This window comes from Erythrolamprus reginae, chromosome 5 (genome assembly GCF_031021105.1).
Source record: "Erythrolamprus reginae isolate rEryReg1 chromosome 5, rEryReg1.hap1, whole genome shotgun sequence".
NCBI lineage: Eukaryota > Metazoa > Chordata > Lepidosauria > Squamata > Dipsadidae > Erythrolamprus > Erythrolamprus reginae.
In genome coordinates, this window is record NC_091954.1 from 26044669 (window position 1) to 26070493 (window position 25825).

The 25825-nt window shown below is 43.2% G+C and overlaps 1 protein-coding gene across 6 annotated transcripts in view; it reads right to left on the reverse strand.

Annotated features, from left to right (window-relative positions):
- The window catches only part of A1CF (APOBEC1 complementation factor), a 59900-nt gene that overhangs the window by 7972 nt on the left and 26103 nt on the right, over positions 1-25825 (reverse strand). For 3 of the 6 annotated variants that reach the window (XM_070752265.1, XM_070752264.1, XM_070752260.1), the window contains exons 6-11: positions 25297-25461; positions 11695-11792; positions 10041-10311; positions 6934-7118; positions 4277-4413; positions 3093-3226 (exon numbers count right to left, since the gene is read on the reverse strand). In XM_070752265.1, coding sequence (XP_070608366.1) covers positions 3093-3226; positions 4277-4413; positions 6934-7118; positions 10041-10311; positions 11695-11792; positions 25297-25461 — 990 coding nt within the window. Of the gene's footprint in view, positions 1-3092; positions 3227-4276; positions 4414-6933; positions 7143-10040; positions 10312-11694; positions 11793-25296; positions 25462-25825 lie in introns of all 6 variants that reach the window. The other 3 variants (XM_070752262.1, XM_070752261.1, XM_070752259.1) reach the window with 1 other exon arrangement.

A 25825-nucleotide genomic window follows, 5' to 3' on the forward strand; every position in this document is an offset into this window, starting at 1 on the left:
GTGCTGAGTTCAATAAAACATCAGAGTATCTTACATAATGCGGAAGCTCGAACAAGCCTAGACAAATTGATTTTTCTTTGTGGCAGGAAACGGGATGGATTTTAAATTTTTTAAAAAGCCCTGATGCTTCTGAATGATTCCTTGCAGGTATTAATCAAAAGAACTGACTGGTATGTATACGATGTTTCCAGTAATGAAAAAAAGAGAAAGAGAGAGGAGGGGAAGGAGGGGGGAGAGAGGGAAGGGGAGAGAGAGAGAGAGAGAGAGAGAGAGAGAGAGAGAGAGAGAGAGAGAGAGAGAGAGAGTATGTAATTTAATATGAAAGATATACTGTTGGTGTGTGCATATATTAAATAGTATAAATACCCTGTTTTCTCCCAAATAAGACCCCCTGGTCAGCATAACTGCAAGATAACTTTAACCCTACAATAATTTTCCATGGGTGTGTCTTTCTGCCAAATCATTCCAGGTGTTTAGATGGTAACACAAAGGATCAGATCCCAACATCTGGAACATCGGGGAGAGTTTATGATGGCAGACTTGACTATCCGATGAACGCTGTCATCTTGGCTTTTCACCTTCCCTGTCTCCTGATTACCACTGCTCAATAGCTTTTTGAGGATTACAGGCAGTCCTCAATTTATAAAAGTTCATTTAGTGATCGAAGTTACAATGGCACTGAAAAAAAGTGGCTTATGATTATTTTTCACACTTATGACTTTTGCAGTATACCCGTGGTCATGCAATCAAAATTCAGATGCTTGGCAACAGACTCATACTTATGACAGTTGCAGTGTCCCAGAATTGTATGATCCCCTTTTATGACCTTCTGCCTAGTATTTATTTATTTATGTATTTATTTACTTTTATATACCACCCATCTCCTCGTGGACTCAGTAAAGTCAATAGAGAAGCCAGATTCACTTCACAGCCATGTTACTAACTTCACTTAATTAAATTGGTCCCTGGACTCAATTCAAGGTGTTGGTTATCACCTATAAAGCCCTACATGGCTTAGGGCCAGATTATTTATGTGACCATCTTCTGCCTCACACTTCCTAGAGACCGGTTAGATCCCCACAGGATTGGCCTTCTCGGGGTCCTATTGGCCAAACAGTGCTGCTTGGTGGGCCCATGGGGGAGAGCCTTCTCTGTGGTGGCTCCAGCTGTCTGGAACCAACTATCTCAGAGAGCTGCACCACTCCCACTCTTCTGGTATTCCGGAAAGCGTTAAAAACTTGGCTTTGCTGGCAAGCCTGGGGGCCATGAGCAATAACATCTAGCTCCGCCCCAGAAGTATGAATGTTTTTATTAAAGGGATTTTATACTGTTTTTACACCATTTTTATTGATTGTATGCCACCCAGGATCCGAAAGGCTCACAAATCTAATAAATTAAATTAAATGAAACCTACTACCCACCAATATTAGCATTAGAACTATCACTTTGTTCTGATTAATGCATCTTTGTACATCTATGGCTGTAAGGCAGGATTTCCTGGTCTGTAGCACTGGTCCACAGCATGCTAGCAACTGAGCTGCAACTGAGCTGCGCAAACAAATGAAGCCACATCCATGGAATGCAGGCAGCACCAACATCATGTCCCCTTGGTTCTGTGGAAAAAGCTTTCTCCATGAAACAGGTCCGTGGTGCCCAGCAGCTTTGGAGATGCTGCTGTAGTTGGCTGTAAAGTGTTTCCATACCTCGAATTTTGAAATACGATTGCTCTCTCATTCTAGTCCTAGCTAGCTTTCCGGCAATTGTGAAAAAATTGTAAATCACTCTAAGCTTTGTGGTTATCCATGTTTCTTGGTTATATTTCTCAGGCTTTATTGAAATCACTAAAGCAGACATGGCTCAGGACCAGACTATTTATGGGACTGTCTCTTGCAGCATACCTCACAGAGACCAATAAAAGCACAGAGAGTCAGCCTCCTCCAGGTCCCATTAACTAAGCAATGCAGGTTGGTGGGGCCACGAAGCAGAGCCTTCTCTGTTGCTGCTCCGGCTCTATGAAATCAATTCCCCCAATGTCTGTACTGCTCCCACCTACTGGCCTTCCACAAAGCCACAAAGACCTGGCTTTGCCGGCAGACCTGCGGGGCCATTAATTAACAACTATCATGGCCAAATCGTATGAAGGTTTATTATGCATGTTGTTGTGATTGGTTAATTTATGGGTTTTTAAATTAAGGTTTTATAAGATTTTAGATTTTAAATTTGACTTCTTTCTTATCACTTTTTATTTATATTGTTGTTGTCCTTTGGGATTGGATGATAAAGAAGTTGAATTAAATAAATAAATAAAATAAATTCACTTCAAAAAAATAGTGCCCTAACTCAGAATCCGTTGTCTGCACATCAATTCTTATTTGCAATGTGTAATTGTAACTTGCAAAACTGGAGAATGAGTCAATCAATTTACAACCTCCCCACAAAAACCAACAAACCCAAAACAACATGGGGAAAAAAACAACATCCACACTTTGTAGGTGTTATTGCCACTGGTTGCCAAAATTGAAAGAAAAAAAAATGTGTGCGTGATAGCAAAAATGCCATTTACTAGAATAACCTAAAAGTACTGAAGCACTGAATTTCAGAGAAGTTGTATACATTTCCCTCTTCAAGACTTATTTTGATTACTTGCGGTTACTTCTATTTGTGGTTGAGGACGTAGCCGTCCGGCTAAGCTGTTAATTGGCAAAAGAGACAGTGATTTTTAAAAATGGAACTATTGTAATGGGAAGCAGCTAAATACTTGCAAAAAGGTGCAAGAATTCAATGTTACTGTGATTTTGCTGCCTTTAAATATGTATCCTGACTGCAAACTTGTACCCATTCTTCTAAAAGCAAATTCCTTAGGATTTTCTTATGAACTGACAATTTATAGGGTCACATTTAGTTACTCCGAGGGGAAAATGTTTGTATTGTTACATTTCACAAAAAGAAACTTTAGCATAAATTCTTTTCCCACCATGCTGTAATACTCAGGAATCACCAGAGTTTCAGATAATTTTATGCAGAGGGTTCTTTGCTAAACTTTGTTAGTTTAATTTAAATGAATCCAATGCAAATATACAAACATTACATACCTGGAAATGGTACATTAGTGGCAGAGTTTTCTGCTCCTTCAGTGGGGATCCCCAATGTCTGAAGAATATGTTCTGCTGCATATGTTTTGGCTTCATCCACATATGCACTTAGCTTTGGTGGTGTGAAGGGATGCCTGTAAAGTAATGTAATATAATCCTATATTAATCAATCGTACCAGCAAAAGAAAGGATACAGATACCAGATTGTAAACTATTTCACCTTGAAATGTAAATGTAATCTTGTATATTTTTATGTACATTTTGACAAACACCCCCCTGAAATGCATTGGATTTTAGTCAAAACTGGTGCTTCTCTTCTCAATGTTTGCCTTTCTTAAAGCCTTTTTGTTGTGGCTTTTTGTTAATCCTTCATTTAACCAGAGAAAAGAGTTAGTGGGAATGGGACAGTATGTCAAAGCTTATTTTTCCACCCTCTATGGCTTTTGCATCTGCTTTTAGCATTCATTGTATGGTATTTAAATCATAAATGCAGCATTTAGTGGGATTAGGAATTGCACCAAACAGTAAAATTAGATACAAAATAAGATTATGTGCCAGAATCCAAACAATGATGAGAGAAATTCTCTGTTTAGGTAGCAGTCTTAAACTGAGCCATTATTTCTACATAAATAGCCTTTGAGAATCCATGTGCCTCAGTTTATCAGGGTACAAGGCACAGATATTAAGCTATGAAGAATTAGTTTAGCATTGTAGGATTATTGGCACATTGAGAAGCCATTTGGCTGTGTAGGTTTTAGATTTTATGGGGAACATATGGACCTCTAGATATCAATGAAATGTATCAGTGAAAATGTATCAGTGAAAATCCTTCATCTTTGGTCATGTTTGTTGGGCTATTAACAGGCACCTCCTCTCTGGTTTATCTTTAAATGTCATTTACATTCTTCTCTGGTCTTGCAAGTCTATATGTATGTACACACACATACAAAATTGTAGATACATGTATGTGCATCAACATATCAAAATTCATTTTATTCATTTTGAAACCTAAACATCAAAAATCTTTGGTTTATCTCATGGAATTTCAATATAGAGGTTGCTGCAGCTGCTCTTCCACATCCTTCTAATTCTTCTGCAATTTCAAATTTATCCAGATATTACTATGGCTTACTTACAAAACCCCTCAACCCCAGTTAAGCCCCAAGGCTACATTAGCTACTTACATTGTAGGATTTTGAGTGACAAGGGCAGGTATAGTGATTTTATATAAGAAGAGTTGTCTTTGGTTTTGTCCAACGGCAGAATAAAGTTGGTAAACAGGTTGTCCCCAGTTATTCTTCTGGCAGATTTCTTCTAATATCTACAATAATAAAATGAATTGAATTATATTTCCATACATGCATAATCATCACTTATAGAGTGACAGTATGCAAATCACAGAAGTGGTGAGCATTAGACATTCCAGGCAGGAGATAATGGTAAAGGTAAAGATTTCCCCTGTCCAGTTGTGTCCAACTCATCTCCATTTCTTAGCTGAGAGAGCCAGAATTGTCCAATGACCTTGCCATGGTCTATGTGGCCATGACTGTATGTTAAGGTGCATTGAAGAGGTACCTATTTATCTACTCACACTTGCATGCTTTCAAAGAGTGGTATGGTGGCCTAGAGGTGGAGCTCTCACCTCATAATCAGGAGACTGTGAGTTTGATCCTAGATATTTTCCTCTCTGGGCACAATGAGAATATATCTGTTGAACAAAGCTCCACATTGGCAACAGGAATGGCAACTGGCCATTAAATGCTCTGCTAGCTCCATTTGCCCAGACTCCACCCCACAAGGGATTATGGGGTCGTTAAAAGATTATGATGATTTGCATGCTTTCAAATAGCTAGTTGGGCAGGAGCTGGAGCAAATAACTGGAGCTCGCTGATGTTCAGGTTTCAAACCTGGGCTTTCAGCTGACAAGGTCAGCATCTTTAACCACTGTGCATCTTTAAACATTGTGCTCTCTGTATATAAAATTATGGAAAAATCTACTTGACACTATCCTCTCCCATACTTTTCTATTTGTGCAAGCTATTCTTCTTCCATGTCATTTATACAGTGATTCATACATTGCTTTCCAGCTTTAAGTAATTCTGATTCCTTCATATATTTGCTTGGAAATTCAAGCCTCAATCATTTTCTGGTCCAAACTATTTCAACCTACTTCTTCTGTATTGATTATTCTCTTTTGTATTCCATTTAGCTCTCATTCATTTGGGACCTCATTTTGTTTTGTCACATATGTTTGCTAAGACCCCATGCCCATTTCATTTCTCCTGATACATGCAAGATTCACTTTCATGTAACAAAGGGGGTAAAAACATGCTTTTATTCCTGGCTGTATAAACAATTCTTCCACATAGAAGCCTACATCTGTCTGCAGTCTATCAACCTTCTTTGAAATTTCTCCATCCACTTTCTCCTCTTTAATCTGTCAAGATACACAACTTTGCCTATTTTATTTAATATAGTATATTTATGTAGCTGCCCATGTCATAGTAAAGTGACTCTAAGTAGCTTATAATAAAACCAGTAAAATATTTTAAAACTGCAATTAAAAGACACCACTTGTTTTAAAAGACACTTGCTGAATTTTAAGAGCTAGATTGCGGCAGTTAAGATGCTGGACTAGGAGTAGGAAGACTCCAGTTCTAATTCCATAGGCATGGAAACCAATAGAATGACCTGGGCCAGTCACTCCATTTCAACATTAAACTAGGAAATCAAAAAGCATATCTTGCCCCTGTTGGAATCTAACTTTGCGGCAAAAGTTGAGCTGGAACAAGAAATGACAGTGAGTGAGAGGGCAGCTCTGTAGTCCTTGAGAAAACTGGGGAAGCGGAGTATGAACCACCTCTTTCTGATGCAAAGGCTTGGAGGGTGCAGAGGAGGCAGGATCAGTTCAGACAGAGGAGGCCACTCATGAGGAGACTGCCACCCAGCTTTACCAAGTACATATGGCGAATGAGACTTAAGGAGACTTTGGGGAGGGGCATGTTAAAACAAACACCAAGTTCCTGGAGTGTTGTGTGTCAACGTTGGAACTTGTCAAGAATCCTTGCATTCCTGTGTCAAGTTCTAGAATCTAGACTGATTATATGCATCTTTTGCTCCCTTGCTTTGGCTAGATAAATTTGGGATTTATTGCCGTGTAGCCTTGGTATAGACAGTGTTGGGCTGGACTAATTGTGACCAAAGGCTGTTTGAGATTTGTTTGGAGGAGATTTGGAGCACTGAAAGGGCTGGTTTGAATTGCCAGCTGTTCGTGTTATCTCTGTGCTATACCCTGGGTCATCACAAAGCATCTTAGAAAAAGGCAAGACAGTAGCAAAACCACCACTGCTATCTTGTCAACTGTATGGACTGTTCCATAAATTCACTTGGATTTAAAATCGACTCAGTGAACAAAATGAAACAAAAACTTACAAACATTTGCTCTATATTTGCTGCCAAGCACAAGTATCTTATCTTTGGTAAAGAGTTTTCAGATCTGTACAAATGATCCTTTCCTGCAAATTATTTGGATTCTCACCTAATAACGTGGCATTGTGTGTATAGAAAATGGTGTATTTTCACAGATGGCTTCGCATAATTTGACAGTATATCCAGCATAAATCTTATTATGCCACCAGTTTATAAAAGGAGTTGTGAAAAATATTACTACTGTAGGAACGCTATTTTGTGACAAAAGCACATGTAACGAAATCAAAATCAAATAAACAATAACAACAACAACAACAACAACAACAACATCCAATATGTAAAGATTTCTTATAGAAACAGGATAGGCAGTAATCAAGAGCTGAAATGTTTCCTTTAGATCGGTTTTACCCACCTGCGGAGCAAGTTTAATCCCTTGTGGCTTTAAACTGACGTGGTTCATCGGTGTAAGCTCCATTCCAGGCAAAAGATCATAGAGTTTGTCCTCCCCTCTTTTTTCTCCTTTAAGCTGGTATCCTCGACCCAGGGCAGGGTTAGCCAAGTAGCCTCGACCGCCTACTCCTCTAATTCCAGCAGCCCCTACAGGTACATTCATGTAAATTTCTAGGAATGTAAGAAGGCATTGAACTGAATCAAATCACAGGAAAATCTTCCTGATTCTTACAGTATGGGAAGGCTTGATTGCACACACAGGCTTAACGTGGAGTTTTGATGTGATAATGAACAGTCACCTTTTACTGAGTCTCCCAGAGGCTGCGGGAGGAACCAAGTATCTGCAACACTAGGTAGCAGGTCCATCAACCAATGTCTCTGGAGATTCTCAGTCATCCAGGTCACGGTTGTCCCAAAGGTGCTTTTTCAAGAGGCAACTGGACTTTCTGGTTTTTCTTTGAAGACATTTGCTTCTCATCCAAGAAGCTTCTTCAGCTCTTTAGACAAGTTTAGACCAGTGTTTATTTAGACCAGCATTTCTCATCCTTCTCAACTTTAACATGTGTAAACTTCAAGTCCCAGAATTTTCCAAGGGAAAATCCACCCATATTAAAGGTGACACAATTGAGATACAGTCTGATGCATATTTAAATTCTGCAGAACACAACAGAATTTTAGTTACAAGCCAATATTACATTAGTTTCTTCATCTACTATAACACTGCGAGTTTCAGCTCCTGATATTAACATTTATTTAGCTACTTTAATAGAATATACATTCCATTGAGAAGTACAGTACACAAAAAACAAACTCTGTTTATTGTCTTTGAAATGAAGAGTGTTAACTCACAGCAATGTGTACAGCTACCAATAGGATTTTATTGTGAATCAGGAAGTATCCTGTGGGCCAGTGGTGGTTTCCTATCGGTGTAGTCTGGTGCACTGTTCTGGTACCGGCTCGCCAATTGCGTAATTCTGGCGCAACGGCTCTGGTCTGTCTTTGCTAGTCTGTGCATACCGCCATATTTTTTTCTTATTTTCCAAAATTTTTGGCTCTCTGAGGATGCGCAGAAGCGAAATCGTGCTGGGGACGCACTTGCGAAACCTTGCAATGCACACATGGCGCACCGGTAGGAAAAGGTAAGCAATTTGCCCCTGCTGTGGGCTTCTAATTATTTTTAGTATTTGTAAATTCACCTCACAGATGTTGGGTTTTCTAGATTTCTACTTAAACATGTTTCACACTAAAAAAAAAAAAAGAGAGAGACACTGAACCTGGGAATTGCAATCCTCTGCAAGGATCAATCACAATATTATTTTATCCATTATACATTGTCTGCACTGCATTCTAATTATGCCATTATTCATGTAATACTGGCCTTTCCATTTTATTAAATGCCTGAAGACTCGGTGACTGAATATCTTGGACTAATTCTAAATCACTTTCTTATCTCCTTTCTTCTCTGAAGGTATTATTTTCAATTCTAATCCAATTGTAGAAGCCAATTTTAAGATGATTATCATTTATAGGTAAAGAGCAGGGGCTCCAAAGCCACAATTGCTTTAGAGACTTACATTTATTTTTTTAGATGTTTAAGGTTAAGCTTTTTAATTTTCAATGTATAATTTTGACATGATAGTTTTACCAACCTCAACCTAATCATGCATCGGAATTAGTTCATTTCTGTACGAATTTTAGAAAATGGTTCACACACATCGATGTATATCACTTTTGATATTTCCTTGCTGAATGTATTAGTCTACAGAAAGAGATGTGTCTGCTGAAAACTACCAAATTTGAATGCTGCACTTGTGAAACCAACTATAGGCATAGTTGGTTTCATACTATGGTATTTTTTAGTTCTTTAAGGTTTCCATCAAAGGCAAATCAATAGTTCAAGTTCAACACGGAACAGTCTGTTCCATTCCTTTATTTAAGAAGAGTGTTGTGTTCTATCAAATGACCGAAATCTAAGAAAGGTCTATGGTGGGGCAGTGGTTAAAATGCAGTATTGCCGCCAAACTCTGCCCACAACCTGGAGTTCAATCCTGATGTGGCTCAAGCTTGATTCAGTCTTCCATTCTTCTGAGGCCAGTAAAATAAGGACCCAGAGTACTGCGGGAATATGCAAATAATGCTTCAAAATTATTTCCAGAGAGTGCTGGAAGGGGCCTAAATGCTATTGCTTAATGCAGTTGCTAGTTGATCGTACAGTTGCAAAAGAATTCTATTTTTAAGGCTGCATTACCATTACCATTACTATTAGTCTTCCCATCATTCCCATCACCCATCTCCTCCTACTTATGATTGTATGACTGTAATTTGTTGCTTGTATCCTTACAATTTTTATTAATATTGATTGTTTCCTGATTGCTTATTTGTACCCTATGGCAATTATTAAATGTTGTGCCTAGTTATTATTGACAATGTATCTTTTTTGTTATGTATACTGAGAACATATGCACCACTGACAAATTCCTTGTGTGTCCAATCACACTTGGCCAATAAAGAATTCTATTCTATTCTATTCCATCCCATCCCATCCCATCCCATTTCACTCCACTCCACTCCATTCCATTATGAATTCTTCAGGGACCAGATTTTCATTCAATATCCCTGTAAGCCACATTATTTACACTCTGAATGTTGACTGAAATAAGATTTTTAAATTAAATTTCAACCACACATTTTAGCCTTCTCTTTATAATTTGTGCCTTTGTGCCTTCCAAATATACTGAACTACAATCCTTATAGCAGCCACGACATTGGCATATTGACTGGAAATTTGGGAGCTATACTCTAACATAGTTTAAATGTAGCAGATTTGAGAAAGGTCATAAACACACCACGTAAGATTCTTTTGGCCACCTACTTCATTCACATACATGACAATTAGTTATGCTAATTTTATTTTGAAGAGCAATGCAAGTTTCATTAAAGATCTTTAATTAAAATTGGTAACAGAACATGTCTATTTATTAATGTGACCCATGTCCAAAAGAAAAATAATAAAAGACAGTCCAGCCAAATAAGAACATTGACATATTCCACATTGCTCAATAGAATTACCTCTAATGGTTGAAGGTCTGATAATGCCTCGGTTGGTGAGATGGCCTTTAGCAGCAGGGAAATGAAGGCCAGGAATAGCAGCATAGGCTTGTGGTGCATAGAAAACTGGAGCTCCTAGATAAGCTGTGGCAGGATCGTAGACATGACCTAAGGTGTACGTAAATTCTGGCAATGCTGCTCCTCGACCTCCTGTACCTCTGGTGTATCTAACATAACTGTCTTTGTCAACCGGCTTTGCTAAGGTGACTTCAATGGGAGAGCCATCCAACACCTTGAGAACACAAGGAAGAGAACACAAAGGAAGATATATGAGATGTCATATTCTTCTTCTTCATCCTCCTCCTCCGAGCCATTGCCTATCCACTGCAGGGTGAAGGCCTCTTCTGCATGTTTCCAACCAATAGGGTCTTGAGCTATATCTCATATTATATATGAGATATAGGATGAGAAAAATAAATAATTTATAAAACACTAGATACGAACTAATCCATGCATGCACACCTATACCAATGTGTCATGGGAATGAAAGAAATGCCTCTTTTGGTGCATTTAGTTTACTTACAATTTCTGAAATTCTTTCCTTGTCAATCCCTGACTTGTAATAAACCGCTCCAAACATGATTGCAGAAAATACAAATTCAGTAACAGAATTGTCAATGCCTGGAGTGCACTACTTGGTTCTGTGGTTTCTTCCCCAAACCCCCAAAACTTTAACCTTAGACTGTCTACTGTCAAACTCACCCCATTCCTAAGAGGGGGATGCATAAGCGCACCATTGTGCCTATTGTCCCTGTCCTAACATTCCCTTTTATTTGTATCCATTTCATGTACTCATAATCATGTTTATACTTATATCTGTTATCTAATGCATGCTTGACAAATTCAATCAATCAATTAATCAATCAATCACCTCAATTGTGTCCACACGTTCTGTTGCTAAGTGAAACATTTGGTAAGTGAATTTTGCCCCATTTTACAACTTTACTGGTAATAAAAAATACGGATTTCACCACTGATCAAAACACACAGACCAGTGAAGTGCTGCCCATCGCCGGCGCTCACAGTGCACTTCCGGTGATCGGCATGGGCACGTCCAGTGTGCATGTGTGCATGCATCGATGTGAGATTCGGCTTCTGTGCATGCACAGGAAGTGAAATCTCACATGAGGATACTCGCATGCATGAGATTTTGCTGATTTTCAGCTATTTCTTTGCTTCCACAAGTGCACATACCAGGCCGTCCTTGCAGCAGCCCACTACTGACACCGAGCAACAGCCACAAGCCCACTTGGCATTTTTGAAAGCAAATTGCGCATGGTTAAAACTGACTAGTTTAGACTGGTATTTTGCTAGTTGAACATTTATGTGATTATAAATAATGCAGTTGCTTCTGGTTGACTCTGATGATTTATCAGGCAGCTCAAAATCCAAACAACAATGAACCACATATTTCACAGTAGAAAAATTGCCGGAGTGCAAAATGAAGCAATTCCCTTCAAACTCTCTGCCAAGCCTTTTATAGGGTGCATTATTTGATACATACCCTACTCCAATAGCAGCTTTACAGGTACTCGAGGCAACATTATGAATCATATTATGCAACATGCATGCAACTCTCTGCCTTCCAGCAACAGCAGAACTAATCCATCATTACCTTCCCATTTAAGATTTTCATGGCTTCCACCGCATCTTCTCGATTATTAAAGTGCACAAACGCATAGTCTCTAATTTTCTTCACCCGTTCCACTGAACCTGTAGAAGAGATTTGGAGGATAAACCTTGTGTGCATATTTGTACAATAAAAGCCATAGCATTAGGTTCGGCTTTTAAATTTAGATCTCACACTTTAATTTTAAATTATTATTTCTGTGCTGCATTAAATCCTGGCCATATAAACTGCAAACCCTAATTGTCTGTACTAGTTTACAGGTCTTGTATTATTTTCTGCCTTTGGTATATTTAGCAGTAGCTCCAGGAAGGAATTTCCTTCTGTGTGTCCTGTTCTGCACAGCAAGAAGCAGCTTGCCCTCATATGAATCCTGTTGCAGGTAGTCCTTGAGTTAAAGCCATTCATTTATTGACCATTCAAAGTTACAATGGCACTGAAAAAAGTGAATTATGACCATTTTTCACATGACTATTTATGACTGTTGCAGTGTCCTGGAGTCATGTGATCATCTTTTGCGACCTTCTGACAAGCCATGTCAATGAGGAAGAGAGAGTCACTTAACTCCCAGGTTGCTAACTGAACAACAGCAGTGATTCAAATAACAACTGGAGGGGTTGGGAGTGGGAGGCACTGCTGGAGGGGTTGGGAGTGGGAGGCACTGTTCTCCTCCTACCTCTCCGGTCGGTCGCAGTCGGTGTTAGTGGGGGGTCGACCTTTAGGTCTCTCCCATGCGGGGTGCCTCAGGGGTCAGTCCTCTCCCCCTGCTATTTAATATCTACATGAAACCACTGGGGGAGATCATCCAAGGGCATGGGGTGAGGTATCATCAGTATGCTGATGATACCCAGTTATACATCTCCACCCCATGTCCAGTCAGCGAAGCAGTGGAAATGATGTGCCGATGCCTGGAGGCTGTTGGGGTCTGGATGGGTGTCAACAAGCTCAAACTCAACCCTGACAAGACGGAGTGGCTGTGGGTTTTGCCTCCCAAGGACAATCCGATCTGTCCATCCATTACCCTGGGAGGGATTACTGACCCCCTTGGAGAGGGTCTGCAACTTGGGCGTCCTCCTCGATCCACAACTAACATTGGAACACCATCTTTCGGTTGTGGCGAGGAGGGCGTTTGTACAGGTTCACCTGGAGCACCAGTTGCGGCCCTATTTGGACAGGGAGTCACTGCTCATAGTCGCTCATGCCCTCATCACCTCGAGGTTCGACTACTGCAATGCTCTCTACATGGGGCTACATTTGATAAGTTATCAGAAACTCCAGATCATGCAGAAAGCAGTTGTGAGAGCAATCATGGGCCTCCCTAGGTATGCCCATGTCTCATCAACACTCCGTGTCCTGCACTAGCTGCCAATCAGTTTCCGGTCACAATTCAAAGTGTTGGTTATGACCTATAAAGCCCTACATGGCATCGGACCTGAATACCTCTGGGACCATCTTATGCCGCACGAACCACAGAGTGGGCCTTCTCTGGGTCCTGTCGACTAAGCAATGTCGTCTAGCGAAGAGCCTTCTCTGTGGTGGCCCCAGCCCTCTGGAACCAACTCCCCCCAGAGATCAGAACTGCCCCCACTCTCCTTTTGTAAGTTGCTGAAAACTCACCTTTGCTGGCAGGCTTGGGGAAATTGACACCTCCCCCAACTACTGCTTTATGTATGGTTTGATTGGGTTGTGTGATTATTTTATTAATAAGGGTTTTTAAATTGTGTTTTTAAATATTGGATTTGCACATTGTTATTATTGTTGTGAGCCACCCCGAGTTCTCGGAGAGGGGCGGCATAAAAATCTAATAAATTATAATTATTATTATTAATTAACTGTACAGGAGAGGTTGTAACATGGAGCCACATTAACAACTGTTTTGTTTAGCAGCAGAAAGTTCAAGCTGAATTGTGGTCACAAATTGAAGACTATGTGGACATATAAATATATATAAGCAATTCCTTTTTAAAAAAAACAAATATATTTATTGCGGGTTTTTTTCCAGTTTTAAAAACAATACATAATCATATTTACAGGTGAATCAGCATCTTATATAAACATTTTTATCAGCATTGTCTTTTAATTGTTCTTAAACTTCTTGATGTTTTATTTTGGTGTTTAGTTTGAGTTTATTTTTTTTGTCCATAGATACCATTTTGTCCAGATTGCATAGTAGTCCGAATCTTTTTGATTATTGAATTCCATTGTCAGTCTGTCCATCTCTCTAAGCAATTCCTCTACATGTGACGGATAGGCATCTTTTATTTTTCTTGTGGAATTTCCACTTTTGTTTTTTGTTAAGGAAAAACAGCTCACAGCATTGTGACATAACTGGAGCAAACTGATTGCAAATGTTTGACTTCTTTTTCCATTAAGAAAAAGTTTTGGTGTGTGTTTTAAAAATGAAAATGTCCAAGAAGGGATTGTTTTCCCCTGTAAACATCTCTGTCCAAATGCATAAATAATGCCCTTTTAGGGGAACTGAGGCTGTTCAATGGTTTTTCTAATGCTTCTAATCCTTTGCAAGTCTTAAAAGTCTTGCAGCATCTCCAAAACAAATTCCCTAATCAAAAAAGTTCAGCCTAAACCATTTTGAAGTTTGGATTCAATGGAGACAAAGTGTGGCTGTCTTCATTGGCTTCAGTGACTCGTGGTGATCTGGGAAGGCCAGAATTTAATTTTAAAAAATTACATTATAACTGATATACCATATACCCATAGGATAAAAGGAGGATAAAAGGAGAAGAAACATGTCATGAGCACTCGAAGCTTTGCAGAAAAGTACTGAGAAGTGACTTCAATGGATGCCTCAATGATGTGTTCTTGATAGCAGCCCAAAATTAAATATTGGCTGAATTAGATTAGGGAATTGGAAGCTAAAACATATGAAGAACAGTTCCTGGAACTGGGTATGTCTAGTTTAATGAAAAAAGGGCTAGGGGTGACATGATAGCAGTATCCCAGTATCTAAGACAGTGATGGCAAACCTTTTTTGGATTGGGTGCCAAAATGGGCTGTGTGCATGAGCCAGCACATGTGTGCATACATGCCCACACCCATAATGCAATGCCCTACCCCCGCACTTGTGCACAATCACCCTGCTATCCATGTGCATGCGCACAACTCCCCACACATTCGCACAGGCCTCACTGAAGCCTCTGAATTCCAGTAGGCCCACTGGGCCATTTTTCACTGTCCCCAGGGTTCAGAAGGCTTTCCTAAAGCCTGGGGAGAATGAAAACAGCTGAAAAGAAGGCCAAAAATCAGCTCCCCAGCACACACATGCGCATTGAAGCTGACATAGGTCAATGCCTTGCATGCCCTCAGATATGGCTCCACGTACCACCTGTGCCACCCGTGCCATAGGTTCTCCATCACTCATCTAAGGGGTTTCCATAAAGATTATGATTATGATTATGATTTATTAGATTTGTACGTCGCCCTTCTCCGAAGACTCGGGGAGAGAGCCAATCTATTCTCCAAAGCACCTGAAGGCAGGACAAGAAACAATGAGTGTAAAATCATCAAGGAGAGAACCAATCTACAATTAAGGAGAAATTTCCTACAGTTAGTACAGTCACCTTCAGAAGTTGTAGAAGTTTCAACACTGGAAGTTTTTAAGTAGTGATTGGGCAACCATTTTCTGAAATGGCATAGGGCCGTGATGGAGAGAACCTATGGCACATGTGCTGCGAGTGGCATGTGGAACCATATTGGTGGGAATGTGAGCTCAGCCAACTGATTTTCAGGCCTTCTGGGCCCATTGGGAGTCGAGAAACAGCCTGTTTCCAGTCTCTGGAGGACCTCCAAGGTGTGTGTAGGAGGAAGGCCATTTTCGCCCTTCTCAGGCTCCTAGAAGGGCTCTAAAGCCTGGGGAGAGCAAAAAATGGGTATGCCATAGTGTGTCGGGAGTGGGGTGAACACACATGCATGCTCAGAGGGTGCATGGAATTATGGTAAGGTGACCAGATGTCCTGATTTTGGCGGGACAGTCCCAATTTTAAGCAATTTGTCCCACTTCCCTGATTTTTTAAAAAAGAAATACCAGTCAGTGGCTTGAACGCCGGCTGGAATTGCGTTTGGAGCCAGAAGGACCGGCTCTTCATCCTTTGATGCCGGGCGATCACGTGCCTTGAAGGGATCACTTGGCAGGCATCTCAGCTTCTGCGCTGCCCGAAATTGTCCGATGCGGAGCTGAGCTTCCTTCTTCACAATTCTACTCACCGGTGTCGGTAAAAACTTTTGAAGCCATGAAGAAGGGCAAACCGAGCTGCACCGCAGCTGTAAAGAGGCCTCAGTAAACCAAACTGTTTATTACAGACACATGCCAGACATGGCAGGTACAAGCTTAGAGAGCAAAACAGAATACAGGCTTATATATGAACGAGCTGCCTGAGGCAGCCCCCAATCCACACAGAGAGAAACTTCCCGCTTACATTGTAACTAGGGACGGGCGGCCAATCAGGACCTTGGATAGGGACGCCTATCGCACGGCTCTAATCTGCGGCTGTAACTGAGCAGATACTGCACTCCTATCCCTTTCGCTGACAAATACATAATCATTCAAATATTCCGGTCTCTTACAAATCCTTCCGGACCGTCGTGGCTCTATAGATTCCTTGGCTCTGGCCTCAGGGGCCGTCACTCTGGCTTCCTTGCCTGGAAGCGGGAAAGCTTCCTCCGCTATGTCTTTTCCTCAAACCTTTTGGTCGGGTTTAAACTCTCTCCAAGGACTTCCCCGGGGTGGCCACAATCCCTTCCATTGCCCGAACTCTTTCCCATGTCTAAACGGATCTGGTCCAAATGTCTTCTCCATACCCGGCCATCCCTTAAAATGACTTCAAAAGACCTAGGACCCAACTCCCTGCTTATTATTCCTTCCACCCAATTCTGTCCCCCTGAATATGAGTGCGCCAACACCGCATCTCCCACCTTTACCTTCCTCGCCGGGGTTTCCGGCCACGGCACTGTCTGGGAATACCAGGGATGGAGCCTATCCAAAACTATCCGTAGCTTGCGACCCATTAATAACTCCCCCGGGGTTTTGCCGGTAGCAACGCAGGGAGTAGAATGCTGCGCTAATAATAAATCTGCCAACCTTTTCTGCCATGAGCCCTGTGGCATCTTTTTGAGGGAGTCCTTGACCGAACGAACTGCCCGTTCTGCTTGGCCATTACTAGCCGGATGACAAGGCGATGTCAGGGCGTGCCTGATGCCCACCGATGCCAGGAATGACTCGAACAGCACCGCCGTAAACTGCGGCCCGTTGTCCAAGACCAGGAGGTCCGGGAACCCATGTGTGGCAAATAATGTCATCAATGCCTCAATGATCGCCTGGGACTGAGTTGACCTAAGGTGGACGACCTCCACCCACTTGGAGTGCGCGTCCACGACAACCAGGAACATCTGCCCCATGAACGGGGGGAAATGGCCGGTTCTCCTGGCATATTCTGCACGCCGCCACCTTTTGCTCCACCTCCCTGTCCAACCCCGGCCACCACACATAATCCCTCGCCAGGCTTTTCATGCGCACGATACCTGGGTGGCTATCATGCAGAAGTGCCAACACCTGGCTGCGCAGTTTACCCGGAATCACTACCCTACACCCCCTCAGCAGGATACCCTTTTCCACGGAGAATTCAGTCCGACATCTGAGGAAGGGAACATATTCTTTGGCTGGGGCAGAAACTGGCCACCCCCTCAACACCCATTGCCTTACCTGGGATAAGGTGAAATCCCGCCCTGTTTCCCATGCCACATCGGATGCAGACAGCATGAGAACCCCTTCGGATAGGGTGAAAACTGAGCATGCAGGTGCAGGGTCAATTAGCACATCGGCCAAGGGGCACCTACTGAGGGCGTCTGCATGAGCTATATTGCGCCCGGGTTTGTAGGACAAGGTGTAATTATAGTTTGCCAGGAAAATGATCCAACGTGACATTCTGGGGGACAACACAATCGGACTTTGCCGGGTGCCAGATAATAGTCCTAATAAAGGCTGGTGATCGGTCACTAGTTCAAAATGACGGCCATACAGGTAGTCGTGGAACCTACGGACTCCCGCTATCAAAGCCAACGCCTCCTTATCTATATGACCATAGTTCCTCTCCGCCTTGGCTAAAGTGCGGGAAAAAAATGCCAGGGGGGCTTCAGTACCGTTTGGCAATCTGTGGCTCAAGACTGCGCCCACCCCATATTGTGAAGCGTCACATGTGAGCACTAAGGGCAACCCAGGTGAGTATTGTGCCAGAACATTGTTAGAGGTGAGTATTTCCTTGACCCCCTTGAATGCGACTTCCTCCCTTTCCCCCCAATGCCAATTGGAATGTTTATCCAGCAGCCGGTGTAAAGGTTCGGCTACTGACGCCTTATGCGGGATGAAGACTGCATAGAAATTCAGCAGTCCGAGGAAAGCCTGGAGTTCCACCTTGGACTGAGGCCTGGGGGCGTCCCTGATGGCTCGAGTCGTATCAGGGGTCGGGTGGATTCCCTGCCCATCTACAGTAAAGCCCAGGAACTCCACCTGGGGAACACCAAACACGCACTTCTTGGCTTTCAGCTTCAGGCCCGCGTCCCTAAACTTGGACAAAACCTTCCTAACCCGTGTCATTAATTCGTCTATGGAACTCCCTGACACCAGGACGTCATCAAAGTACGGCACCATCCCATCCAGCCCATATAACAGCCTCTCCATCAAACCTTGGAAAATCCCTGGGGCAATGGAAACCCCGAATTGCAGCCTATGGCATTTGAATACCCCCCGATGGGTTATAGTGGACTGGGCCTCTGCTGTTAAGGAATCGACGGGGAGCTGCTGGTAAGCTTGAGAGAGATCAAGCTTCGCAAACACCTGACCCTCCCCCAAAGTGTGCAGTAACTGTTGCACTACAGGCAGGGGGTATGAATGGTGGGCTAATGCTCTGTTCACGGAACACTTGTAGTCCCCACACAATCTGATACCACCATCCCCCTTGAATGCTATCACCACCGGGGTCTCCCACACCGCTTGATCTACTTGCTCCAAAACCCCCTGAGCAATCAGTCTGTCCAATTCAGCATCCACTTTCGGTCAGAGGGGAATAGGCACACGGCGGGCTTTTAAACGAACCGCTGGAACTTGCGGATCCAAACTAAAAGAAATCGGGGTCCCCGTATAATAACCCAAATTGCCGTCAAAAACGGTAGGAAATTCCCATGCCAACCTGTCAAAACCCGACTCCCCCTTAACTACATTTACCCCTATAACTGAGAGTCCAAGAGAAGTGAACCAGTCCAGTCCCAGTAGGTTTGCAAATGGTCCATCTACCACAATGAGTGGTAATCTGCTGGCAAAAGACTTGAAGCGGACTGCAAAACGACCTTCGCCGAGAAGTGGAATCGGAGCTCCTTGGTAGTCCCTCAGGCTCAACGCGCAGGGCTGCAGGCGACACTTGCTCATGGCCGGGAAACAACGCTTCAGGGTGGCCCAAGAGACCAACGAATGAGCCGAGCCCGTGTCCACCTGCATGTGGCATCTTGAGCTGCCCAGTTGAACCACAACTGAATTTTTTTCGGCAGAATCAGACGTCTTCCTGACATAAGTAGGAGATGGATGAGGGCGGCTGTAAACAGCATTGCAGTCCTCCCTCCGACCCGGGAGAAATCTCCGTTGTCCCCAGGGGTTGAAGCTTTGGAACTCCCTCTGCTCTTTGAACGCGGTCGTAGGAGATCTGCGAGAGCAGCAGACCCTGGCAGGGTGGCCTTTAGCGCCACAGCGCCAACACGCCACATCCCGGGACGGGCAACTGGATCTAAAACGACTACCCCCACATCCACGGCAAGGTGACAGCGGGGGACGGGGGCACCCAGCAGGCAGTTCTCAAGCTCGATTTGCAGCTAACCTGCAAACTTCTTCTTCCTCCGCCCCCACAGTGCTTTCCTCGTCTGGGGAAACTTTGGGCTTAACCACCACACTCGGTGCTTTTTGTGTGACATTTATGGAGCTGTCCATCGTGGCCAATGATTGAGTAGATAACTCGAAAGTGCGAGCCTCCGCCAGCGCCGCCTGAAATGTCAAGTCCCGAATAGCCAGGAGACGCCGCTTGAGGCGACCGTCTCGCACTCCGAAAACTAATCTATCCAGTAGGTAGTCATTGAGATCCACAAACTCACAATATAAAGCCGCTCGGCGGAGAGCGGCCACAAAGTCATTAATTGACTCCCCCTCGGCTTGGTTTTGCTGATAGAATTTATAACGCCGCGCACACCGTGAAGGGGCAGGGGCATAATGGTCCTGTAACGTCTTCAAAAAATCCTCCCAAGGCACATCATGGATGGAAACTGGGGCAAACAAGGCACGAGCTGTCTCGAACATGTCAGGGCCACAAAACCCCAGAAAATAGGACCTCTTTCTATCCCCTGAAATCTCCATGTATCCATTGGAGATCAGGAAGCAATCGAAACGGGCGACATAAGAGTCCCACGTCTCCCCTTGAGGATCAAAGGGGGCAAATGTTAATTGTACAGACATCCTGACTTACTGTCACAACTGTCAGTCTTCCGCGACAGGCTCACTTCCTCGTCGCCAGTGTAAAGAGGCCTCAGTAAACCAAACTGTTTATTACAGACACATGCCAGACATGGCAGGTACAAGCTTAGAGAGCAAAACAGAATACAGGCTTATATATGAACGAGCTGCCTGAGACAGCCCCCAATCCACACAGAGAGAAACTTCCCGCTTACATTGTAACTAGGGACGGGCGGCCAATCAGGACCTTGGATAGGGATGCCTATCGCATGGCTCTAATCTGCGGCTGTAACTGAGCAGATACTGCAGCAGCTAAGGAAGTTTCCTTCAGCCCAGGGATGATAGAAGAAGGGATGAGGTCAGGAGGGTGAGGGAAGCTCCAAAGTGAGGAGGGGGAAAAGGAAAAAAAGAACTTTGGCGCTTTGCGAGCGCGTGCGAGAGAAAGATCGGAGGGTTGGAGAAGAGACCGAGCACACATCTCTCCGGCGTTGGGGGGGGGAAGAGGGTTGCAAATAGCTGCAGAGTGCAATGGGATCTTGGGGCTGTGTGGGCACCACAGTGAGTGAGAGAGAGCCTAAGCCTAAAGAACACAGGCACCCTGAAGCTTTGAAAGATGTCCTGGTGCAGCATTGGAAGTGGAGGGGGGGGGTGGAAAAGTGCAAAGCAAGGAAAAGGGCAGGGCTTGAGGAACATGGGGCCTCCTCCCTCCCGCCGTCTTCTGTTGGTGCCCCCACATACACACGTGCCCTCCCTCGGTCCCTGCAGGGGATCGCCTGGGAGTGCAGGTGAGAGCTCCCAAGTCTCCCTAGATTTTTAAGTCATCCGCCCCACCTGCCACCTATCCTCGTCAATGGTGTCCTGCTTTACCGAAGTTAAAATCTAGTGACCTTAAATTATTTATACGTATATTTACTTACTTACTTACTTACTTGGTTATTTATTTGACTTATATGCTGCCCAATCCCGAAGGATTTAGGGCTACATACATCTTTGGGGAAATAAAAGAAAAAACCAAAATATTTTGAGGGAAGCTATCCATTTTTTAATTGGAATTTTAAGATTGTTTTTAAGGTATAATTGGATTGTTATTATTGTTTCCTGTTTTTTCTGTACATGCTGTGAGCCGCCCCGAGTCTACAGAGAGGGGCGGCATACAAATCCAATTAAATCTAAATCTAAATTTAAGCCCAACACATAGCTTTTTACACTAAAGCCTCTCTGTATTTCTGCTTTTCTCTTTAGGCTCTGGGACTGTGATGTTGCCAGAGAATTTGTAGTCTGAATTTGCTGGAGCAAACAGCTGTGTTCAGTTTTAATGACCAAGTACAATGGTTGGCCACTGATAAATATTTTATTAAACGGTTTAATGATATGATTTTAGAGACTATCACCTTCTAAAATGCCAGTTGAAGTACTGGTCTTATTCTCCTAGAAAAATATAGTTTTTAATCCATGCACCAATTAGGTTAATGTGACTGTTAGTAGATCTATTTAATATAAAGGTTGGTTTAATGAGGCTTATGCAAATAGGGAAATTAGTTACACCCCCCCACACAATAATATACAAAAAATTGTAGGAAAAGAGTTCAAAAGCAAATAGATTTCCAGTTATACCATTCTTTGAGCATGTACTGTTATTGGTGCAGGGACTGCTTTTCTAGGTGTAGTTTGAAGATTGCTGGTGGGCCAGGTGTGAATTGTGTTACCACAGCAGCATCACATGATGTATTGAGACTTCCCCACTTTCACTAAAGTGGGCTTGGGTGACATCAGCGCGTAACACAACTGGCCCATGGGCCATGAGTTTGACAGCCTTGTGGTAAGCAATGAAATGGAAACAGGGCCTTCCTAGGAGTGACAGCTGTTTTATAGAATGACCTCCCTTCAGGAGGACTCACTGATGGTGTATTTTATTAGAATTTTCCATCCTGTATCTCTTCTAATATTTGCCTTTTCAATGGACTAACTCTAACTTGGAAACTCCTTTTACAGCATTGTATGTTATTTTTGGAATCAACGTGGAATAAGCCTTGTTACAAAGCTCAAAGTTTATCCAGCAGTAGTGCTAACTACCCTGTTGTATGCAGGGGTGGGCAGCAGGCAGGATGGGTGGAACGCAGTTCCACTGGCGGAAATGAAGATGCGTGTGCAGCTCCTGCTGATTGGCGGCTGTCACTTCCTGGATTACTGGTCTCGGCTCAGCTCCCCTTTTTTCCCCTACTGCTGCTACATCTGTGCTCCTTGCTTTTTTCCTCTTTCCTCCTTTCTGGCCTCGGATGAGCTTCCCTCTTTCCTGCCCAGCTCCCCTCCAGCCTCCCGTGGCAACCTCCCACCTGAGGTGCAAGCAGAAGCCATGGGTGGAAGCGGCTCTGGCAGCATTTATGCTTCTGGCAGCACCTGTTCGCCTAGCTACCCAGCTTGAGGCGGGGGGGGGGGCAACCCAGGAAGGAGACAGCGGGAAACACAAAGCAAATTGTCACCCCAGCGAGCGACACTGGTAAGGTTGTAAGTAGGGGACTTAACAGTTCACTTGAACGATGATGATCATTCAAGCCACTTCCACTTGGTCACATGGCTGGCAAGCCACTCCTACCCAGTCACATGACCATAAGCCACACCCACAAAATATGCCACACCCACAGTGTGGCAGTAAAATTTTTGGCTGCCCATTACTGGTTGTATGCCAGTGAGACCTGGACTGTACACAGGAGACATGCTAGGCAATGGAACCACTTCCACATGACCTGGCTCCATAGAATTCTGAGGATCTGGTGGCAGGATAAAGTACCTGACACTGAGGTCCTCTCCAGAGCAGGCCTGCCATCAATTCCCACCCTGCTGATGAAAGCCCAGACACACTGGGCAGGTCATGTTGCTAGGATGCCAGATCATCACATCCCTAAGCAGCTCCTCTATAGTGAGCTATCTAAAGGAAAGCAATCCCATGGGGGACAAAGGAAGCAATACAAAGACATTGAAAGCCTCCTTCAAGTCCTTTGATATCAACACCACCTCCTGGGGAACTCTGGCACAAGATCGATCCACATGGCGTCCTCTCATTCACCAAGGCTGCCAGACATCTGAGGCCAGAATAACATTCATAGCAGAAGAGAAGCGAGCACTCCGCAAAACCAGAGCTGCAAATGCTGTGACAATGGTGCCCACACATGTCTGTCCAATATGTAGCAGAACATTTGTGCCCGTAGAGGCATTAGCAGCCATCAGTGGACACATCGTGTGCAGCCAGTAATTTGCTGCTGCCCCCATGGTGGCAGTGTGGGGTAGTAAGTTTATGCACTATTTATTGAATACTTAATAGTTTTTTAAAAAATTGTTCTTCTTTTTCTAGTAGATCCCTAATTTATTTTAAAATAGGAAATAATTAAATAGTATGTTTTTACCCATAAACGCTTTAATCATTTTAATCATTATCTAGTACTGAACTTTTATAGCAATTAAAGAAAATTGAGCTATTGCCTAATCTGTTACCATACTGAACCTTGTGGGTTCAGTACAAAACCTTAAAATGTTACTGTGCGCCTCAACAAATGTGCTAACACATGCCCATACCCATTCCCCCCACACACATGCACACCTCTCCACTGCCCCTGTGCATGCGCACAACCCCCCTGTCCCTGTGCATGTGCACAGGCCACACTGAAGCCTGGGATGGTGAAAAATGGGCCAATGGGCAAACTGGAAGTTCAGAAAAATGGACTTCCGTTTTGCCTGTTGGGCTGTTTTTTGCCCTCCGGGGCTACAGAAAGCTTCCCTGGAGTCTCCAGAAGGTGAAATGGCCTTCGCCACGGTGGAAAATCAGCTAGCTAGTGTGTGCATGCGCGCTGGAGCTGACATAGGGCAATGCCTTGTGTGCCCTCTGATATGGTTCTGTGTGCCACCTGTGGCACACCTGCCAAAGGTTCATCATCACAGCTGTAGTTCAATCAATGAGGAGCACAACTGACTTTGATACTTATCACTGCACTTTTGTTGGGACAGCAAATGTTCCACAGCATAACTTGGACTATAATTATTAAGGGTGTGGAAAATTTACAATAATGCTTATTGATTGATAGCTTGATTATCCACTGTTCTTGCAGGAAGCTCAAAACAATGCACTGTTTTTTTAAATCCGTATAACATGCCTATGAGGTTGGTTACACTAGAGATTATCTATGGTTGACATCACCCAGTGAGAGACAGTTTGAAAGGGGAAGTCATGCATATCATTTCCTTGGTGCTATGGCTTGTTAATGAACTTCAGTTTTGCATGGTAAAATTATGGTTTGCTAGTCTTAAAGAACAGATTTAGCAACTGCAGTGATTCACTTAACAATAGTGGCAAGAAAGGTTGTCAAATGGGGCAAAACTCACTTGGGAAATGTCTCGCTTAGCAGCATAAATTTTGGGCTCAGTGTTGGTCATAGGTTGAGGAATACTTCTTCAGCTCATTTCTACCAGGTTATGGTGTGCCTATTAGGATAGGCCAGTGATGGCTAACCTTTTTGGCACCAAGGGCCAAAAGTGTGCACGCAACACACACACACACACAGAATGCAATGTGCATGCGACTCTCTCCCTGCATGTCCCATCCCCTGCACATGCACTGGTGACAAGTAGTGGGTTCCTACCGTAATAGTAAATGATGCCACAAAAGTAGTAAAAATTGAGCTGCACACCCAGCTTCAGGTCTCTGGCACAGGCACGTGTTTATCCCAGTGTGTTTTTGTTCTGCGCATGCACAGGAAGCAAAATATTGTGAGGGGACATGCACATGTGAGATTTTGGTGAGTTTTTGCTTCTGCGCATGCATGAAAGCTGAAATCTCTCTCTTGCGTACATCCCTCATGAGATTTTGCTTCCAAAAACATGCTGGGATATGCACAATTTGTAGTTTCCGAACACTCTTCAAAGAGTGTTGGACTATCTATTAGATACAGTCAACATGGTCAACCAAAAATGTAATTTGTTTCAATAAATATTGCTTGTGGACAATAAGATAGTTCTTTCTTACTTTTAGGTTTCTTTGACGTTTGTACAAATTAAAAATATTTCAATTGGAATTAGTGTTGGGTTTTTTTTTTTACCTGGCTTAATGTTGTTGAATTCTTTTTCAATGGTTTCTTCAGCAGTAGTTAACGTGAGATTTCTCACGTAGAGGATTTTAACAGATGACATTGTATCTTCATCAACCTCAACTTCTGGTTCTGCCCAATCTACAGCAATCGGGTGTCCCCATAACTGTATTCGTCCTGCAATGTAATTGGAATGAAAATAAATATAAAAAGTGAAGGCATCTTTATGGAAGCAGGTAGGAAGATTTTTGTTGAAGAGGTGCACTGGCAAACTGAATTTATGCTATTGTAAATGATATTGTTTATCTATCTATCTATTTATCTATCTATCTATCTACACGTGCAAGCGTCTTTGCATGAGATTTCAGTGATTTTTGGCAATTTCTTTGCTTTCACGCACGCGCAGAATCAAAATCTCATGTGGAATGCAGCCCTTCACTGGCAGAAACCCACCACTGATTTTAATAATGCTTGACCTGTTCTTAGTGTCTATTCTGGTCAACTTCTCTGCTCTTCTCCCAAAACCCACACAGATTTACAC